General features: G+C 40.8%; 1 protein-coding gene across 1 annotated transcript in view; it reads left to right on the top strand.

Annotated features, from left to right (window-relative positions):
* SNX25 (sorting nexin 25) overlaps positions 1-16,540 on the top strand; it is a 46,982-nt gene that overhangs the window by 1,472 nt on the left and 28,970 nt on the right. Inside the window, exons 2-4 of the mRNA XM_015861380.2 lie at positions 5,977-6,061; positions 10,431-10,647; positions 15,926-16,098. Of these exons, the coding sequence (XP_015716866.1) occupies positions 5,977-6,061; positions 10,431-10,647; positions 15,926-16,098 (475 nt within the window). The remainder of the gene's footprint in view (positions 1-5,976; positions 6,062-10,430; positions 10,648-15,925; positions 16,099-16,540) is intronic.

Genomic DNA, 16,540 nt, shown 5'->3' with positions numbered 1-16,540 from the left:
GGCTTTGATTCCAGGTGCCTTACTCAGGTTTCTCATGCTTTCAATGTACTGTTTTTGCTGATGTGTATACGTATCACATATATCTGAGGCAAAAATGGCTTTGGTGTCCCTTAGCTGCTTGATGTACTCCTTCTGAAGATAATTTTGTGTATGTTGAGCAGTTTTCCTGACTGCTGGTTCAGCACAATGTAGGCAGAGGAAGCAATAGTGCCTGTCTTGGCAGCATATAGACATGTCGGCCATCTGTGGAGATTTTTAGTTCCAAGTGTCTTCTGTACATTTAGCTTGGGTAAAAATGTGAAATTACTCTTCTTATGGTACATTCCTACTGTGCCCGTGCTCCTTATTACCACTCAGTTGTTACCTTCCCATGCTTTAGAGCCTCATGGTGCTGTGTTGTCTCTTCTGGGATCCAGTGGCAGGAAGACAGTAAAGCCAGAATAGCCTTCAGTGTTGTCATGTCTTTTGTCCTTCAAGAGCAGGAAGAACAGGAAAGAACCCTCTCTTGGCCTAATATATGTATTGTGGAGGAAATGGGTCCTACAGATCTAGTCTTTTCTATTTCTGAAGCCTTGTGAACACATAGGATAATGTTGGTTTTTTTCTGTCTTTGATTTTCACACTGGGGTTCGCATATGAGGAAACAGAAAGCATACGGCAATAAATATTTACTCTAGTGGGAGTCAGGCTTAGCTCTTGGGAAGTGAGTGGGAGTAATCAGTCAACTTCAAAGGGGCTTGGATTGTGCTCTTCATGCTGTGCTGGAAAAACGGAGCTTTCCAAAAAAAAAAAAAACGGAGTTCTCCAATTCTGCAAGCACTTACAGTAGGAATTCAGTGCTTTTGATTTTCATGAATCTGTTTGTGCAGGTGAATAACTCAGGCAAGGAGTTTGTATTTCAGTAATGCAAAGTGCATACCTTTTCCTTTTATCTGAGATAACTTCTGGAGAAGTTTTCCTACCAGATGCAAAGCTTTGCTTTGTCCTAAATACCGCTCGTCCCCTGTGGAACTTGGGCTTCTGTTTGGTTTCTCAGTAAGAACATTTGAAGCCCACTGAGAAAGTCTGTGTTGCCACGAAGAAGCACCTTTGTCTGTCTGTATGGGAGAACTCTGACCACAAGCTTCAGTTTCTTCCCTCCATTCATTTATATTTCTTAGAAAGACAAGGAGAGATGTGTAGACAAATGATAGTATCTTGCAGGAATTAGTAATAGTTTGAATTCACATTTAAATAGTGGGAATTGAATGATGCTGAAATTGTATGTGATGTTATTATCAGATATTTTTCAGCCCTTTCCAGGAGCAGTTTTAGGACCGGGCTATTTGTGGCAGAGGAGGACAGCAACATGCGAGGCAGCAAAAAGGCACCAGCTGAACTCCAGTTAAAGGGTGTAAGTCCCAGAGGGCTTCTCGCTTCGCTGTGAGCAGCCTTGTAACACCAACAGTAGCCCTGGGAAGGACTTGTTAGATGTTTTCTACAATCCAGAATTGTTCCCTGTGCCACTGCTAACTTTCATAGTGGTAGGGGAGATGGCTCTGACTCATGTGAAGGATCACATTAACCAGTGGGAAGGAGAACACCTTTTTTTCCCACGTTTCCCGTGTGAGTTGTACTTTTGCCAAAACAAAACCCAACAAAACTGGCAGGACAGTTTTCTTTGCAGTGCAGTGTTTTGACTTTGATTCAAAGCAAGAGCTTTGAATAAGGTGGTTGGTTTATCTGCATTTAAGTGATGCAGAACCCAAGGATTTGTTTATGAAATTCAGGTGCTGTGTTATAAATGCAGATGAAATGAGTGATGCTCTGTATTAAGAACAACCTACCTGGGCTGCCTCGCGGTAGTAAAAAAAAAAAGCTTGTTTTTTCTTCAGCCAAAAAGACATGCTGATTTTACTGTCCTGCCAGTGTTTCTTTAAAACTTAGCTCCCGACTGTTCAATCGTTTGTTTGCTTCTGTACAGCAGCTCTCCATTCCTACAAGTATTTATCTCTCAGAGCAAGTTTTGCGATGGTGTCATGCATTCCTAAAGTGCCAGTCTTGAACGTGAGGTTTGTCTGGAATTTGTCATTAAAGTGAAGGTAAAGCTTTTCTCCTTGGGCTGAGTAGTGATTGAAACCTCTGCATTCTGGAATTCGGCACTCAGATATATCTATCGTGAATTCACAGACATATAACAATACATTTAATTATATTTTAGAAGATAGCACTCTTTCATATCACAGAGGAATAAATAATGAGATTATTGGAATTTATTTGTGTGTAATCTGTGCTTTTCAAGGCAGATAAGGGTGGTGAAGGACATGCAGTTTCAGCCTGCTTCACTGTTGGATGCTTGCCATCAGACAGGGCTTGTGAAGGTGAGCTAGCAGGAGCCCCAGAAGCTGGAGGAAGCAGAAGATTTGCCATATTTGGGCCTCAGTTTCAGGCTTCTTTCAGGGGGCAGCACTTGAGCTAATGAGGAGTTTTCAGTAGCTGTGAGGGAGAGGGAAAACTGCCTCCTTCCGTCTTCTTCTTTACACCTTAATAAGTCTTCAAATGTATTTATGGCTTGTTGTTGCTTAATTGTTTATTTACTTTAACATCTGCCTTACACCAAGTGTGTCTTCCAGTCTGTCTCATTTTCTGCTCCGTTATGGAATACCATGAAACCTTTGCTGCTACAGAGTTTTTGCTGGTGTTTCTGCTCGCTACTGTTCTGTTACACTGGTTTTAGTTCCTCTTGGGCTTACAGCCAAATGCTCTGGTCAGTGATTGTGCTTCTAGTTCATGAGTCCTTTCTGCACTGAAAGGAGAGTATATGTTTCGCTTCCATTTATTTTCAACAAAACAGAGGGTAAGATGCTTTTGTTCATAGTGGTATCTCTTACAGAGGCAGGCAAGCAGTTTGTTTTTGATGGTGCAAATTTACTACTATGCAAATCCTGCAATTAAAATAATGAAAAGATAGCATAGCATTGCCTACCAATTTCAGGAATATTTCACATTTTTGAGTATATGTTGCATAGACCTCAAGTATTTGGCTGCGGTTCTATGAACAGTTGCGCTTACAGTTGTAGCTTAAATGCTTTTTGCTCCAGAAATGCCCCTTATCCAGAGGAATTTGTAAGCTGGTTGAGAATGGAAGTCCTGCCAGAATGGCAGTTACCTGCTCATGTAACCATGAAGTGAAAATGTTATTCTTACAGAAGGTAAGCTTTGGTATTGAAAATACCTGTTACAAACACTCTAGAAATGAAATCTGATCAACTTCCTGCTTTTGCCAGGCCTTAATTTCTTGTGTTCTGCAGGGGAGAGCAGCAAAAGTTCCATAAGACAAAGGCAATTGCATAGAATATGATGTCCTTTCCCAGGCCACCACCTTGTTATGTGATGAAAAATAATCAGTGGAACAGCCCTAAGAGAAACAAGTTGACGTTGTGTCCATGGGGAGTTTGGATAGTCATTCTGTCCCACAGTTACTTTTTTCCCCAGTTGAGCTTGCACCATGGAAGAGAATAAAGTAATAATAAAATGAATGGGTCAGTTTCTTCTGCGTGTGTTCTGATTCCATGCTAAAAAAGCAGTTCCAGGTAGCAGCCATCTCCGTTTGTTGGCAGCCTCATTCTTTGCACGTTCCTTCCCACTGTGCTTCCCACAACTTGTAGGTCATTTTGTCGAATCTTATTTAAGTTTCAGCCCAGTTTCTCTCATTCCTCTTTGGCAGTAAATTCTGTTGGAGTGGGAGCCCGCTGTGGGGCTGTGAGTCAGGACCAGTGGGAATGTTCTGGGTGTTGTGAGAGCATCTCAGTGAGAGTTTGGAGCTAAGCTAAGCCATTTACAGACATCTTTGTCTCAGGGTGGTGCCAGCAGTTTCATGCAGCAGCGTAGTTTTCTTGTAGATGAGCAACATGAAGAAAAATGTGAAAACACTCAAGCAATGGTTTTCTAGCCTAACCTGTTCTCTGCGAGGTGAGACATCTGCATGCATCCATCTGACTTGAGATGGGTGAGAAGATGATCCGCCAGATCTGCTGGATTTTGCATTCTCTCAGTTGATAACGCTGAGTTTGGAGTGGGAATTTTTGGAAGACCTTCTGTTATCGCAGGTGCTGTGAGCTCGTGTTAGCAGGTTGTCACTGTTGTTTTGAAGGTGGTTGTTGCCATATGTCATCCAGCTCGGGACTGCCTGTTTATTCAGTTGATTCATCACTATTGTCACGGAAACAGATTTATTTTTTTGAATAAAAAGCAAGGTAATAGATTTTGCTAAATACAAGTTCATAAGACTGAAAGGAAAAAGGAGTTTAATCAGCTGTTTTCTGGCTCAATTTAAGATCTGGTCCATTTTCAGCCACTAAGTGAAGTGCCCAGGTCTCCGGAGGATCATCAGGAACAATAGAACAGTTCAGGTTGGAAGGTATCTCAGGAAGTCATCTACTCCAGCCTCTGGTTTGGAGTGGGCACAGCTCAGTCAGGTCGCTCAGTACCTTCTCCCTTTCAGTTGCATTTTAAAAGTCAGATGTATCAGCCTTAGAAAACCCTTTCAGTGAAATATATTCTTGCAAACTAAAATGTGAGGTTGCATCTCAGTGAAATGTTGTTCCTTGGGTGCTAAGGCAATAGTCCTGCTTTGTTCTTAATGTGAATGTTTGTAGTGGAAATGCTAAGTCAGGGCTTGAACCAGTGACTGAGCATCTGGTGGAAGGCAGGGCCCAACCCAGGAGGGCTCAAGTGCATGCAATGAACCTGAGTTACCCCTTCCCAGACCTCATGTATGGGTTGGCACTAGAGGCAAGGGTATCTGTCTGGAGATCCCTGTGTACTTGAGGCCTTCTGATGGTAAGCAGCTTTCTTTCCTTTATTTCTGTGCCTATGGCTGTTGCATTTGAGCAAATCCTCATTTGCTGCAGCCTGGGACCTTGCTGCTCTGCTGTCATTATTGTGTTTTCCATCGTGTTACAGTGTCCTGTGTTGAAACGTGGAAGGATCCACTGGTGTAAGATGCGAGTGTCCTGAAAATGAGCATTGTATCATGCAGTTACAGTGTGGAACCATGTTGCGATTGTGGATTCTCTCCTACAGCATTTGTTTTGTGTTGTTTCTTCTACTGTAGAAAGGTCCCAAATTGAGAGGCAGGCAAGAAAACACAAGAAGAGCTCAGTATTTATAATTTTCTTACGTCAGCTGGAGTTAAGCTACTTTTGAAGTGAGCAATTTGGCCAGTGCCAGTACTGTGTGCATGTGTCTGTAGTAGGTGGATAACATTATACCAAAATACACCAGTCATTAGCCTGCAGATTGGCTGAAATGATGGCATAATACCTTCTAAAGCCCTGAAGAGTTTTTCTGTGTAAATCCTCCTTGGAGTTTATACTGCATTTGTGTTCTCTGTTGATATATGGTTCAGTCACTGGGGGCATGTGTGGGAAGTGCTGTCTTTTCACAGTACAGCTGTGCTCTTTTTTTCTAATGGATAGGTATAGCTGGACAGCTGCTGCTTCTCCCCTTGTAAGTCATATGCCACCACTCTTTTTAGTTACTTGCGTCTCTATGAGTCTGAATTTCCAAGAAGAGAGCTGAAGTAAGCCGAGTGGGGACAGTTTCTATTTCTGATTTTAATTATACTCCTGTCTATCTAGGGACAGTGTGAATGGCAGAATGCTGTCTGCCAACTGAAAAATGTTTCTTTGTCCACCCACCTGTTTGCACAGTAATGCTTCAAAATAGACCAACTTTGGTATTGTCCAGCAGCAGAAATGTTTTTGAAGGAAGAAGCCTGAAAGAATGTGAGCTAAATTTACTGGAAGGTCGCTAATGACTTCAGTTTTATTTTAGAAGTATTTTATGAGGCTAAGTGGAGCCTGGTACACTGCAGAGATTACACACGTGTGCACGCAGATGAGAGTATGATCACCTTGAATTCCAGTTCTGGTTGTCATTTAAAGAAACCAAACAAACTATTCCTTCTTATGAATGTTCTCTTTTGTATTTCAGAGTAATTGGTCTGGGAGCTCCCATGATTCAGTTCAGTCAAGGAGGGTGGTCATTTCTCACAACATGGATAAGGCACTGAAAGAAGGTGAGTCTTAATTTGGACAGAGGAGCTTTGGATCCTGTATGTATCTCTTGTCCTCTTACCAAACTGTCACTGTACGATATGGCTGGATTTTGGAATGGCCCTGGTTTCTTTCTCCTTAATAGAAAAAATAAAGTCTTGGTCAGTGAGTAACGTGAAGTTGTGTTTGCAGTTGAACTGTCATCTTGTTTTAACTGCTGTTTTTTACATAAATTTCTGGAAAATATGTGACAATTCACTCCTTTGTGAGTCAAAAGAACCAACAAACCCACCCTAACATTTCAAAGACAGTTGGGTTCCCATAAACTGATAAAATCTAGTCTCATGCAGTTGGTCTTTTGATTTGGTCAAATTTTTGCTGTGAGAACTGAAGCTGAAGTGATGATTTGTACTTTTGACTGCTGTGGTATATGAAATCTGTGGAACACCAGTGCAATCCATGGTTTAAGATTGTGAACCTGTTATCAGTGTGGAATTGGAGGTAGAGGGGTTATTTGAAGAGAGAAGAGCTGTTGTGGATTGCTGGGTGGAAAATGGTTTTGTTGTGCTTCCCTCCTGCTATATGCATATGGGAGAAGCTTGTGTTTTTGAGAACCTAACAGGGTCTTTGTCTGAAGTTCTTTCTCTGCAGATTGTTGGATTCATAACTCCATTCTTACCCGGCTGGGCTGAAAGTTATTTAAGAATTTTCTTAAGTGATTCATTTCTCAGGAGCTGAGGACTTACTGCTATGACAACTTTCTTTATTGCCATTTCTCTTCAGAACAATTTTTACTTTCCATTCACACTCTTGAATTTTGGAGAGCAAACTTGTCAGATGGGTTGTACTTCTTCCAGGCCTAGCTAAGTGACTAACAAAGCTAGCTTGTCCTCTGTTATGCAGTTTAACAAGGATGAGACTTCACTCTACTGCATGTAGATTAAAGCAAGTCATTTTAGCTCCCAAAGGTGTTGAAGACAGTTCGAATGTGAGATGCTGAATTAGTTGCAAAATGAGTAGTTTTACTTTTTTATTAGAGTAAAATGATCAGTCTCTGAAAATGTACGTGGTGTACTCCTTGCCCCTGTGGATACTCTTTTACAAGTTCATATTCTGGTTTCTTCAGTTATTCTTTATCATCCATGTAATTAAATTTGCCCAAGTTTTACAGTATGTTGGAAGCTATCTTGCATCCCTCCAGAATTACCTGTCAACTTTTGCTTCTATGCTGCAATTTTTTGCTGGTGTTACTGCCAGTCTTTCTCTGTGAACTTTATATTTAGAGCAGCTCCCCATTACTGCATAGTTTGTCAAGGTTTTGTGATGTCTCTCTCTCTCTTGATAAGATGTCATGTGCTTTATTGCATTTTTTTCCTTGTTCTCTTGGCCATTTAAGGTAGTGGGGAGAATAGGCATCATCGATCATCCTTACTTTTAATTGAAGGGGTTATTGATGTTTCCATTTCAGCTATCAGTGTTATTTTATTAAACTAATAAATACAGTGGTTTTCCTGTGATACCGAGCAGCTTGTCTCTCTGAAGTTAGTACAACACAAGAATTGACATTCAACAATGTCAGTCACTTTCTGTATCAGAAAGGTTTACATCTGTTTACAGCTCGGTTAGCAACTTCTATCTCCCACTGACAAGCAAGTAAAACAAAAGGACAAGGCTTCAGAATGTTTATTTCCTCTTAATTATATCATCTTTGCATAAGCTGCAGATATAAGGTGAGAGAGAGCTGTGAATTAGCCCTGCTACCCTGTGATGTGTTGCATTAAAGTGAGCAAAATCAGAACAAGTGTAATATCATGTGAAGATTTTTAACTTGATGAATACAGCAGAAAGAAAACCTTTGCATTTTAAGCCTGAGTCTTTTTTTCAGCCAGCTGGGTGACTAACACTGAAATGTTTTTTTCCAGAATATTTCATGCTTTTTATTGCTAGAATTGATACGATTCTTGCTTGCCATTCATTTCTTATGCAAAGAAAAGATGACCCAGTTTTACAGACACTTCTAGCCATTCCTTCTGATGCTTTCTATGCTATTCCTTGCTTGGGAACCTCATGCTTTCATCCCACATCATTGGGCAGCTCACGAATGCCTCTTAGGAAAGGCCATGCTCAGGCAGACCCAGCTGCTGTTGCACAGTGTGCTGTCATGGCTAGCTGTCACTAGACTCCTCTGCCACCAGGGTAGGTGGTCTCCTGGGAACTAAATTTCATCTTCTAATTGCCTTGTATCCTGTGATCTCTTATTTTGGCTATTTATGTATATACTTACATTATTTTTGGCTAAAAATGGGCTATTTGGTGATGCCCTCTGTTTCTTGGCCCTGAAAATGTTTCATGCCAGGGAACCACCTCTTCCTCCACAGCTGCTTAATTTCCTTATGTTCTGTGCTGAGTCTGACTTGATAAGATTTTGGGAATTTGGTAAGATTGCATTTGTATTATTAACTTTTTAAACCTATAAAAGGAATGTGTCGGTTTCATCAAGGTTGAATGGTGTAAGGTGCAGCTGAACCATGAAATGCTAGTACTTTTCCCAGCACAGACTTGAACAGAACTCACATTTTAATGTCACTGTTGCTTATGTCTGGGGCTGGTTTCCAGTCCTGAAGTCTGGTAGTTCACGCAGCTTTTTAACAGCTGTAGCATCGTGGTCTAAATACAGGCTTAGTGAGCATGAGGAAGTTAAGGTAACATTAAGTACAACCTTTTTTCTTGCTAATATAGTCACAGAAGAGTTTTGGAATTGTTTATAGTGAAACTGTTCCGGTCTTTCAGGAAAGGCTATTCACTTTTTCCTTGGTACTGGAAGTCAATGAATGCATTTGTATGAAGACAATATTTCAGCTCTGTGTTGTGAGAAGACTAAGGCTTGGTTGGAATAGAGGTTTTCTGAAGGAGAAGATAGCCTAGGAGATTGAGATGCGAGTTGTACTCCTGTTTTGTAGAGATCTGGACAATGCAGATAAGGAGCCACCGCTTCTTTGTGCTGTAACTCAGCTCCTCAGGCAAGGGGCACTTAGTTATAGTGCTTTTGGAACTTCTATTGACTTACTTATTTTATGCATTTCTTTGTTTTTCCTGAATAAGTCATTAGGAAGCCTTGGAATGTCTTAGTAAATGCCTTCTAAGTTACTCCAGCTCAGTAAAGTGACTTGGTTTCTTTATAAACCCAAGGAATTTGACTACAAGCTTTTATCAATTCTAGTATTTTCTTTTGAAATGATTTTGGTACAGTAACGTAGGATGAAGCCTGCTAGTGTTCCAGGGAGGCAAAATTACTCAGTATAAGCTGTTATGCTATTAGTGCGTTATTAATTTCACTGTCACGGTGCCAGGGAGCTTTATATAGTTTATTAAGCTGGCAAAAAACCCCCACCAATTTCTATCAAAGTGGAAACTAAAAAATAGTGGAGTAGCATGATTGCTTTAAACCGTGGGCTAACAATGACAAGCGGGGTGTATTTTTTTTTTTTGTTGTTGTTTTAAACAACAACAATCAAATCCCTAACAACAACACAACTCTGAAATCAGGTTGTCCGATAAAGAACCTGCTCAGAATCACAGGTGTGTGGCATGTTGTTCTCCCCTTTCTTTTCAGTTGCCCCTCTGGTTGTTCTAAACTGGTTTCATCCCATTCACAACCCCTCTGCTGCTAGGTTTTCCCCTACCTTGTTGGCAGTGCTGGATTAGCTTGAACACCTCTTACAATTCCAGAGGAACCTGCTAGTTATGCATCAGTAAGGCTGGAGACACACAAAGGTCAGAAAGTCAGAAGAGTAGAAGGTGTTGTGATGGAACTTGCAGTTACAGTAATCCCATTGCTTGTAGCTACAGTTGGGACTGTTACCTAATCTTTCAAGTTCATGCTGTCTTGCTAATCTGCTTCTTCGCTTTTATCTCTAGCTCTTCTGATTCTTTGGTACCTTCTTTAGCTTGTATATGTCTTTTCAGTTACAAGAATCTTAGCACCTCCTCTTTTAACTGTAACTTTGGAGTGTAGACAATGTTGAGTTTGTGTCTGGAAAAGGTTGGTTTCAGTCTGCAGCAGCCTGGACACAGCCAGCTTGTAGGGTAGTTCATATAATGGAATCCTCTGTTAAGACACAGGTATTAGCTTGAGGTTAGTGTGTAGCTAGTAGCCTGACTGTCTGAGCAAATCCACTTATGGACTTTGCTCTGCAAACTGACCTCCAGTAACCTGTTAGGTGCAAATTTCTGTAACTTTGCCAACCTCACGCTCTGGTGAGAATTTAAAACCCAGTGGAGAAGCTGTGAAACCTATGACCCATTTAATGGTGTGGAGAACTAAGTTTCTGATAATCTAGCCTGCCTTCATTTTGCAGATTTTGCTATTTATTGTTGTATTTTTCCTTTCAGTGTTTGACTACATGTACAGAGATTACATCCTGTCCTGGTATGGGCAACTCAGCAGAGATGAAGGGCAGCTGTACCAGCTGCTGTCAGAAGACTTCTGGGAGATTGCCAAGCAGCTGCGACTGAGGCTGAGTCACATTGATGTAGTTAAAGTCGTCTGCAATGATGTAGTGAAAGCTTTACTCACACACTTCTGTGACCTTAAAGGAGCCAATGCCAGGTAAAACTCAAACTGTGTGTTTCACTGGAGTTTTTTGCTTATCTCTCTGCTTTTAGATTTGCTATATCAAAATAACGAATAATGTAATATTTTCTTGTGTGACTGATTAAACCTTTCAGGTTTCTTACCAAATATAGGGACCTAGCAGGCATCATAGCATCTGTAAGACCCAGGGGAAGAAACATTTATCCTTTTCTCATAGTTCAGATTCACTGCAATTTCCATTTGATCTTTGAATCCTTTGCTCTCAGTAGGAGGTGGGCTGCACAAGTAGTGCAAACTTGCAAGGAAAAGGAGAGAGACTGTCAGAGCAGCCAGGTAAGAAGAAACATAGTTAGCTGCATTTTTTCTGCAATAGCACAAGGGGTAATTCCGTTCATGTTTCTCATTTGTACTAGCCCCAGGAGGGGAAGGACCTGTAGTTTCTGTAAGTGGTCTGTTCTGCAGCAACTAGGTTTTTCAGCTGAAAGATCATTGGCTGGATTTTCTTTCTCTTTTTAGGCTATCTCATGGATTTCTTTTTGGCAGCGTTCTTTTGGTCTACTTAAATACTACTGTAGGAGAACCCAAATGGAAATTGCATGTGTGATCTGTAACACCTATGCAGTTTGCCTTCTACAGTGTTAGTTTTGCTGGAACTTGCTGACATGTTAAATCTTGGTCTGAGAATGACAGCGTGTCTCTTTGTCTTGACTTAGAAACTAGAGTTTCTTGGAAAACCTTTGCTTATATGTTATATAACTCAAGTTGAAAATTCTAAGTCAGGCAGCACAAGAGATGTCATTAGCCTGGCTTCAGCTTTCTGTCAACATTTTAAAAATAGTAGTAGTTTTAAATGGGAAGTCACATTTCCCTCTCAATGTCTATAATAGTGAATCTGGTTAATGCTGGGTGACTGTAGGAATGCAGAGTCTGTAATTAGAGCTAGGTAACTTTCCTTCTGTGATGCCAGCTGGAATGCCACGTCCTGTTTCCAGTGCTGAGTTGATAATGCAGTGAGGCAGCAAAGGGCATTTTGCCTGTTCTCAGGTGGCTTGCGGAGTTTTCAATACTTGCTTCAGCTCTAGAGTGGGTGCTGCCTAGACAACTGCATTCTTGGTTCTCTTCCCATAAGACAACAGACAGCCCATTAAAGTATGAGAAAGTATGTCCCTGGGAGGACAGAAGCAATTTCTTCATTGCAAAGTTCCATGGAAATCCCTTTGCTTTTCCACTTTCACTGACTGTCTGAATGAAGCCTGTGATAGCTGACAGATCAGGATGGCTGAAATAGGCTGCAGCTCTTCAGGCTAAGACAGGTGGAAAGAGGCTACGGGTCCTCACTGTGGTCCTGCTTTGCCTCTAGCTTATCTTAGTCATTGCGGTACTTCACTTGGTAGCAAATAACTCAAAGTAAATGAGCACCAGAGGCAAACAGATAAGGAAAAATATGCACTTGAATGAGGGAGAGCTTGGGAAGAAGAGGCAGCTTCCATCCTAGCTGGTGGGATACAGGGAATGGGGAGGGTGGTCTGTTTCCATTTTCTTTCTTATCTTTGGTTACTTTAAAGGAGAACGTCTTTCCTGCTAGAAATGAAGCTAAAGAAAATGCTCCTCTAGCTGTGGGTTAGACTGTCTGGCATGATGCAGAACCATTAGAATGGTAGACAAGACAACTCGTAACTTTTTCATCTTGTGTAAATCATTGGGGATTACCCTGATGTCCAGCTGCTTTTCCTTTTAGGAAGGTAACTATGACATGTATAAATAATATAGTTACTAAGACAGCAAATGATAGATAATTCTTTTATTAATCTTTCTGATATTGTGACTTTGGAAATCAAAGGTTGTCTTTGTCCTCGGCTTTTTTTGCAATGCTTTGTGAGGTTGGTTTGGTATTGGAGTTTTATTTTGCTTTTAGCAAGTTTTTTTTTTTTTTGGGTGTGCTTTTGATTCTGGCTTGTAAAGATCAAAATTAAATCAATTTTCATTATGCTACAGCATCAAGAAGTGTAGAGCTGATGGCGATATAGATGAAGAGGTGTTGGTCGTGTGTTATTTTGATAGTCCTCAGAATCACTTAAATGACAATAGGTGCTGAATATTCTGATGAAAAGCATTTATAGCGAGTTGCACATACACTTCAGCTCACAGTTGTGCTGATTGAGACTTAAATGCGACTCTGCAAGACTCACTCTTGAAAGATAAATTAAAGCAACAGCAAGATCAGATGGAACATTTTGAAGGGTTTTTTTTTATGAGAATGGATCTTTACATAACAACCTGTGGAGCTGTTGTTAATATCCTGGATACTCTTTATTCACGTGCTTGCTTCCTTTCTATACTTCCTTCCTTCCAAAGCAGACAGATTTATATTATTTGTCATTAAATTCTTGTTCACACGTGTCTGAACCCAGGGTAATTTTTGTGGGTTTTGTTGTCTATTTGTTGTCTGCAATTACTAAATGTCTTTGTTTGGAAACTCCCAGCTACTGCTGCAGGACAGATGACAGCAGTGGTGCTTGTACTTCCTTCCATGGTCACTCACTACTCAGTTATTTCATTGGTAGGTGTGAGGGAGAAGCCTGAATCAGAAGGGATGCTGCTTTCTGGGCAGACATTTAGTTGATGAATAGCGTATTTTTATTACGAGCTGATGTTTATATTGAAGCAAATAAGAAAGTAACTGAAAGAACTCCCTCTGCAAAGATTCATATCCTCTTAGTTAATGGAAAATTCTCCAGGAAACAGAGGAAACTGTTCTTAAATGGCCTGTCAGTTGTAGTGCATGCAGCTCCCTTTTCCCCCTCGTATTCCCTCAGGCAAAAATGCATTAGTTGATTTAGAAAAACAAGAACCAAAGATTTGCTATTCTGCTTGTTTATTCTGTACAGTATTCTGTACAGTTTTCTGTTTGTTCTGTTGACTGTACCAGAGGAGTCCTGGTCTAACTCAGCCTATCTGCACGTATGGGCTGTTCACAGGGAATAAGTGTGTGCAACAAAAAGGCAAAGATGATGAGAAATGACTTCTGTATTCACAGTGTTATAGGTGCAGTAAATACTCCAGGGTGTTGGCAGTCCCAAACAGACTGGCATTCCTCAGGAGGTTGATGCTGTGTGTGGGTGTATTTAAAAAGATGCTGATGGCAAAGGGGACTTTAATCTTGATTTAGTGAAGCACTGTGTGCATAACAGCTGGGCTTCATGCTTTGCACATGCTTGTTCTAATAACTGTGCATCGTGTCCTGCAAATTAGGTAAGTTTCTCCAGGAAGGAAAGTCTGTGTGTGTGTGTTCCCTTGCAGCAGAACAGTTTCTGCTTGTTTTTAGTTCAGGTTCTCTATCATTGCTCTTAATACTCAGGAGCTACTTGTTAGAAATGAGTCTGCTCTTGGCTAACAGATGCTGAGTGGATGTCACCTGTTCACTGGCATTTAGCTCCTGCTTCTGGTGGTGTTTTGAAGTGGCTGATGGGGTGGTTCAACCTGTCCAGAGAAGGAAGAGTTGGCTTCTCTGATTGGTGGCTACACAGAAATGGCCCAGACTTTCTGTCTGCCTGGGACATATCCAGTTTTGGATAAATAATGAATGCCTTTAGGGACAGCATGCGATGCGGTGACTGATGTGTTGTTGAGGAGGCAGTAGGATGTATCTAGACCAATGGAAATGCGCTGAGGAAAATAGCCAGGTATTCAGTTGCCAGAGAGAATAGATCCTACCAGAACAAGATAAACAGCTTTTGGAGCTACATCAGCTGCACCACCTGCTCTGGTTAGTAATGAAATCTGTACATCTCATACATTGCTTCTCTGAAGAGCAAACAGTATTCACGTCCAAGCTGTTTCAAGGGACTTATTTTGAAATTAGTCTTGTAGAACTGAAACCCTCTCCGTTATCCATATTTGAATAGAAAACATTTGATTTGGGACTGAATAAATAAGCTTCAGTCAAATAGAAACCAAATTATGTTTTCATATTCTCATTCTTCTGAAAGTGTGTTTAAGAGCCTGATTTAGCTACCTTGGAATAAATGTCTTGTGCTGTTATAGCAATGCTGTTACTGTTGCAACAGATTTGCTCCTTCGTGGACTCAGAAGCAAATACCAGTTGTACAGTGCTGCCTGTCACTGGTGGCTGTGCACTGGTTCACAACCAGAAACTTCTGGTTTGGTGGCATCCAGCTCTTGTTTGATTTTCTCACGCTGAGGCTACAGGCTTGGAGCAGCCCTATGAGCATCAAGCTGGTTGATGCTAATCCGGGCAGCAGCCCCTAGCTCTGGAAGGGAAGCAGACATACAGAGAATGGGAGGAGGCACTGGGATGGGATGTGTAATGCCTGAGGGCATTCTGCTGAGGCCCTGGGTCTCTAAAGTGATGCTGTGTCTGTCTGTTTGTAATCTGTTGTAGGCTAGTGAGGATTTGCTTGCTTACAGCATACATGAATGATAATACCAAGTTTGTTACTGTATAGGTGTCTTGCTTAGAGCAATTTGACAAGTGACAGGCTGAAAACTGATGTTTTAGGAAAGCTAGCTCGAATGTACAGGGTATTTTCTGCTTCCCAATTATGAAGGAAAGAACATACTTTCATTATTTAGCAGTTAGACCTGTTTCTCAAAGTAGGAATGATCCCAAGTACTCTGCTTATGTAGTGGCTTCACACCGGTGGGCAGCTAAACTCTGGTACTGCTTCTTCACTGCTCCTCCTCAAAAGAGGAGAGGGATAAAATATGATGGAAAAGGGCTCAAGGGTTGAGATAAGGACAGGGAGATCACTCACTAGTTACCATATGGGTAAAACAAACTCAGTATAGGGAGATGAATATAACTTATTGCCATCTACTAACAAGACTGCTGACTGAGAACCAAAAGCAAATTAAAAACACCTTTCTCCCATCCACCCTATTCTCCCTCCTCCCCCTGAGAAGTATAGAGAAATGGGGGCTCCTTTATGGTTGTTCTCTGCCCTTGTTCTTCCCTCCTTCCAGTTGTTGGGCTGTTTCTACTATTTCTCTTTGATGCAGTATTTTTATTTTGGCGGGTGAAAATACCACCAGAGCAAAGGAATTTGGAAATGTCATAATAGACTTAAAAGGGAAAAAAACCCACTGGAACATAAACAAAACAAAAACCCATTTAAAAATACATGAGGGTCAAAATGTTTATTTACTGAAGTTTTTGTTTAACCTGATCATGGATTTTTCATGTTTTCAATATTTCAAGTTATGTTTCTCTCCTTCTTCTCCTTCTTTCTTTTTCTTTTGTTTTATTATTTTTTTTCCCCCTTTCTTTTCTTAGGCAGGAAGATCCACCGAGACCTTTTTTGCTGCACCCATGCTTGAGGAGCTCTGATGAAGAAGTAAGGTTCCTGCAAAAATGTTCTCAAATTCTGGTGTGTTGTCTCCTACCCTCAAAGGATGTCCAGTCTGTCAGCTTGCGCATAGTCCTTGCAGAAATACTTGCAACAAAAGGTAGATGAAAGATCGGAGTTAATTAAACACATACACTTGTACAGTATTAATAATTACACACATCTTTATGTATGTCTTGATGCTATGCTTTTAACTCCAGATATTTTATTTTCAGTGATGGCCAACGAGGAACTTTGTGTTTTGCAAGTTAAGCATGCACTTACTTGACTGTCCTGACTTGTTGCCAGGTTTCTTAGCACCTTTCAGGATAAAATCCCTTTTGTCCATTCCTTCTATCATTTTTTTTTTCCATAGGGGAACCCTTTTTTGCAGACTTCAGTAGCACTATTTTTATGGATTTTATGAATAGTTTTGACCTATTGAGCTTCATTCAGATGCACAGAATCCATAGACATGATTCCGATTGAATTATGATACCAGATTTGATTTGTTTTAAACTTTGAATCCAATTTTTTAATGAAGGTTTTCTATTTTGCATTTC

Source organism: Coturnix japonica, chromosome 4, assembly GCF_001577835.2.
Source record: "Coturnix japonica isolate 7356 chromosome 4, Coturnix japonica 2.1, whole genome shotgun sequence".
NCBI lineage: Eukaryota > Metazoa > Chordata > Aves > Galliformes > Phasianidae > Coturnix > Coturnix japonica.
Note: the sequence above shows the minus strand (reverse complement) of the source record. Positions and strands in the feature narration are given on the sequence as shown.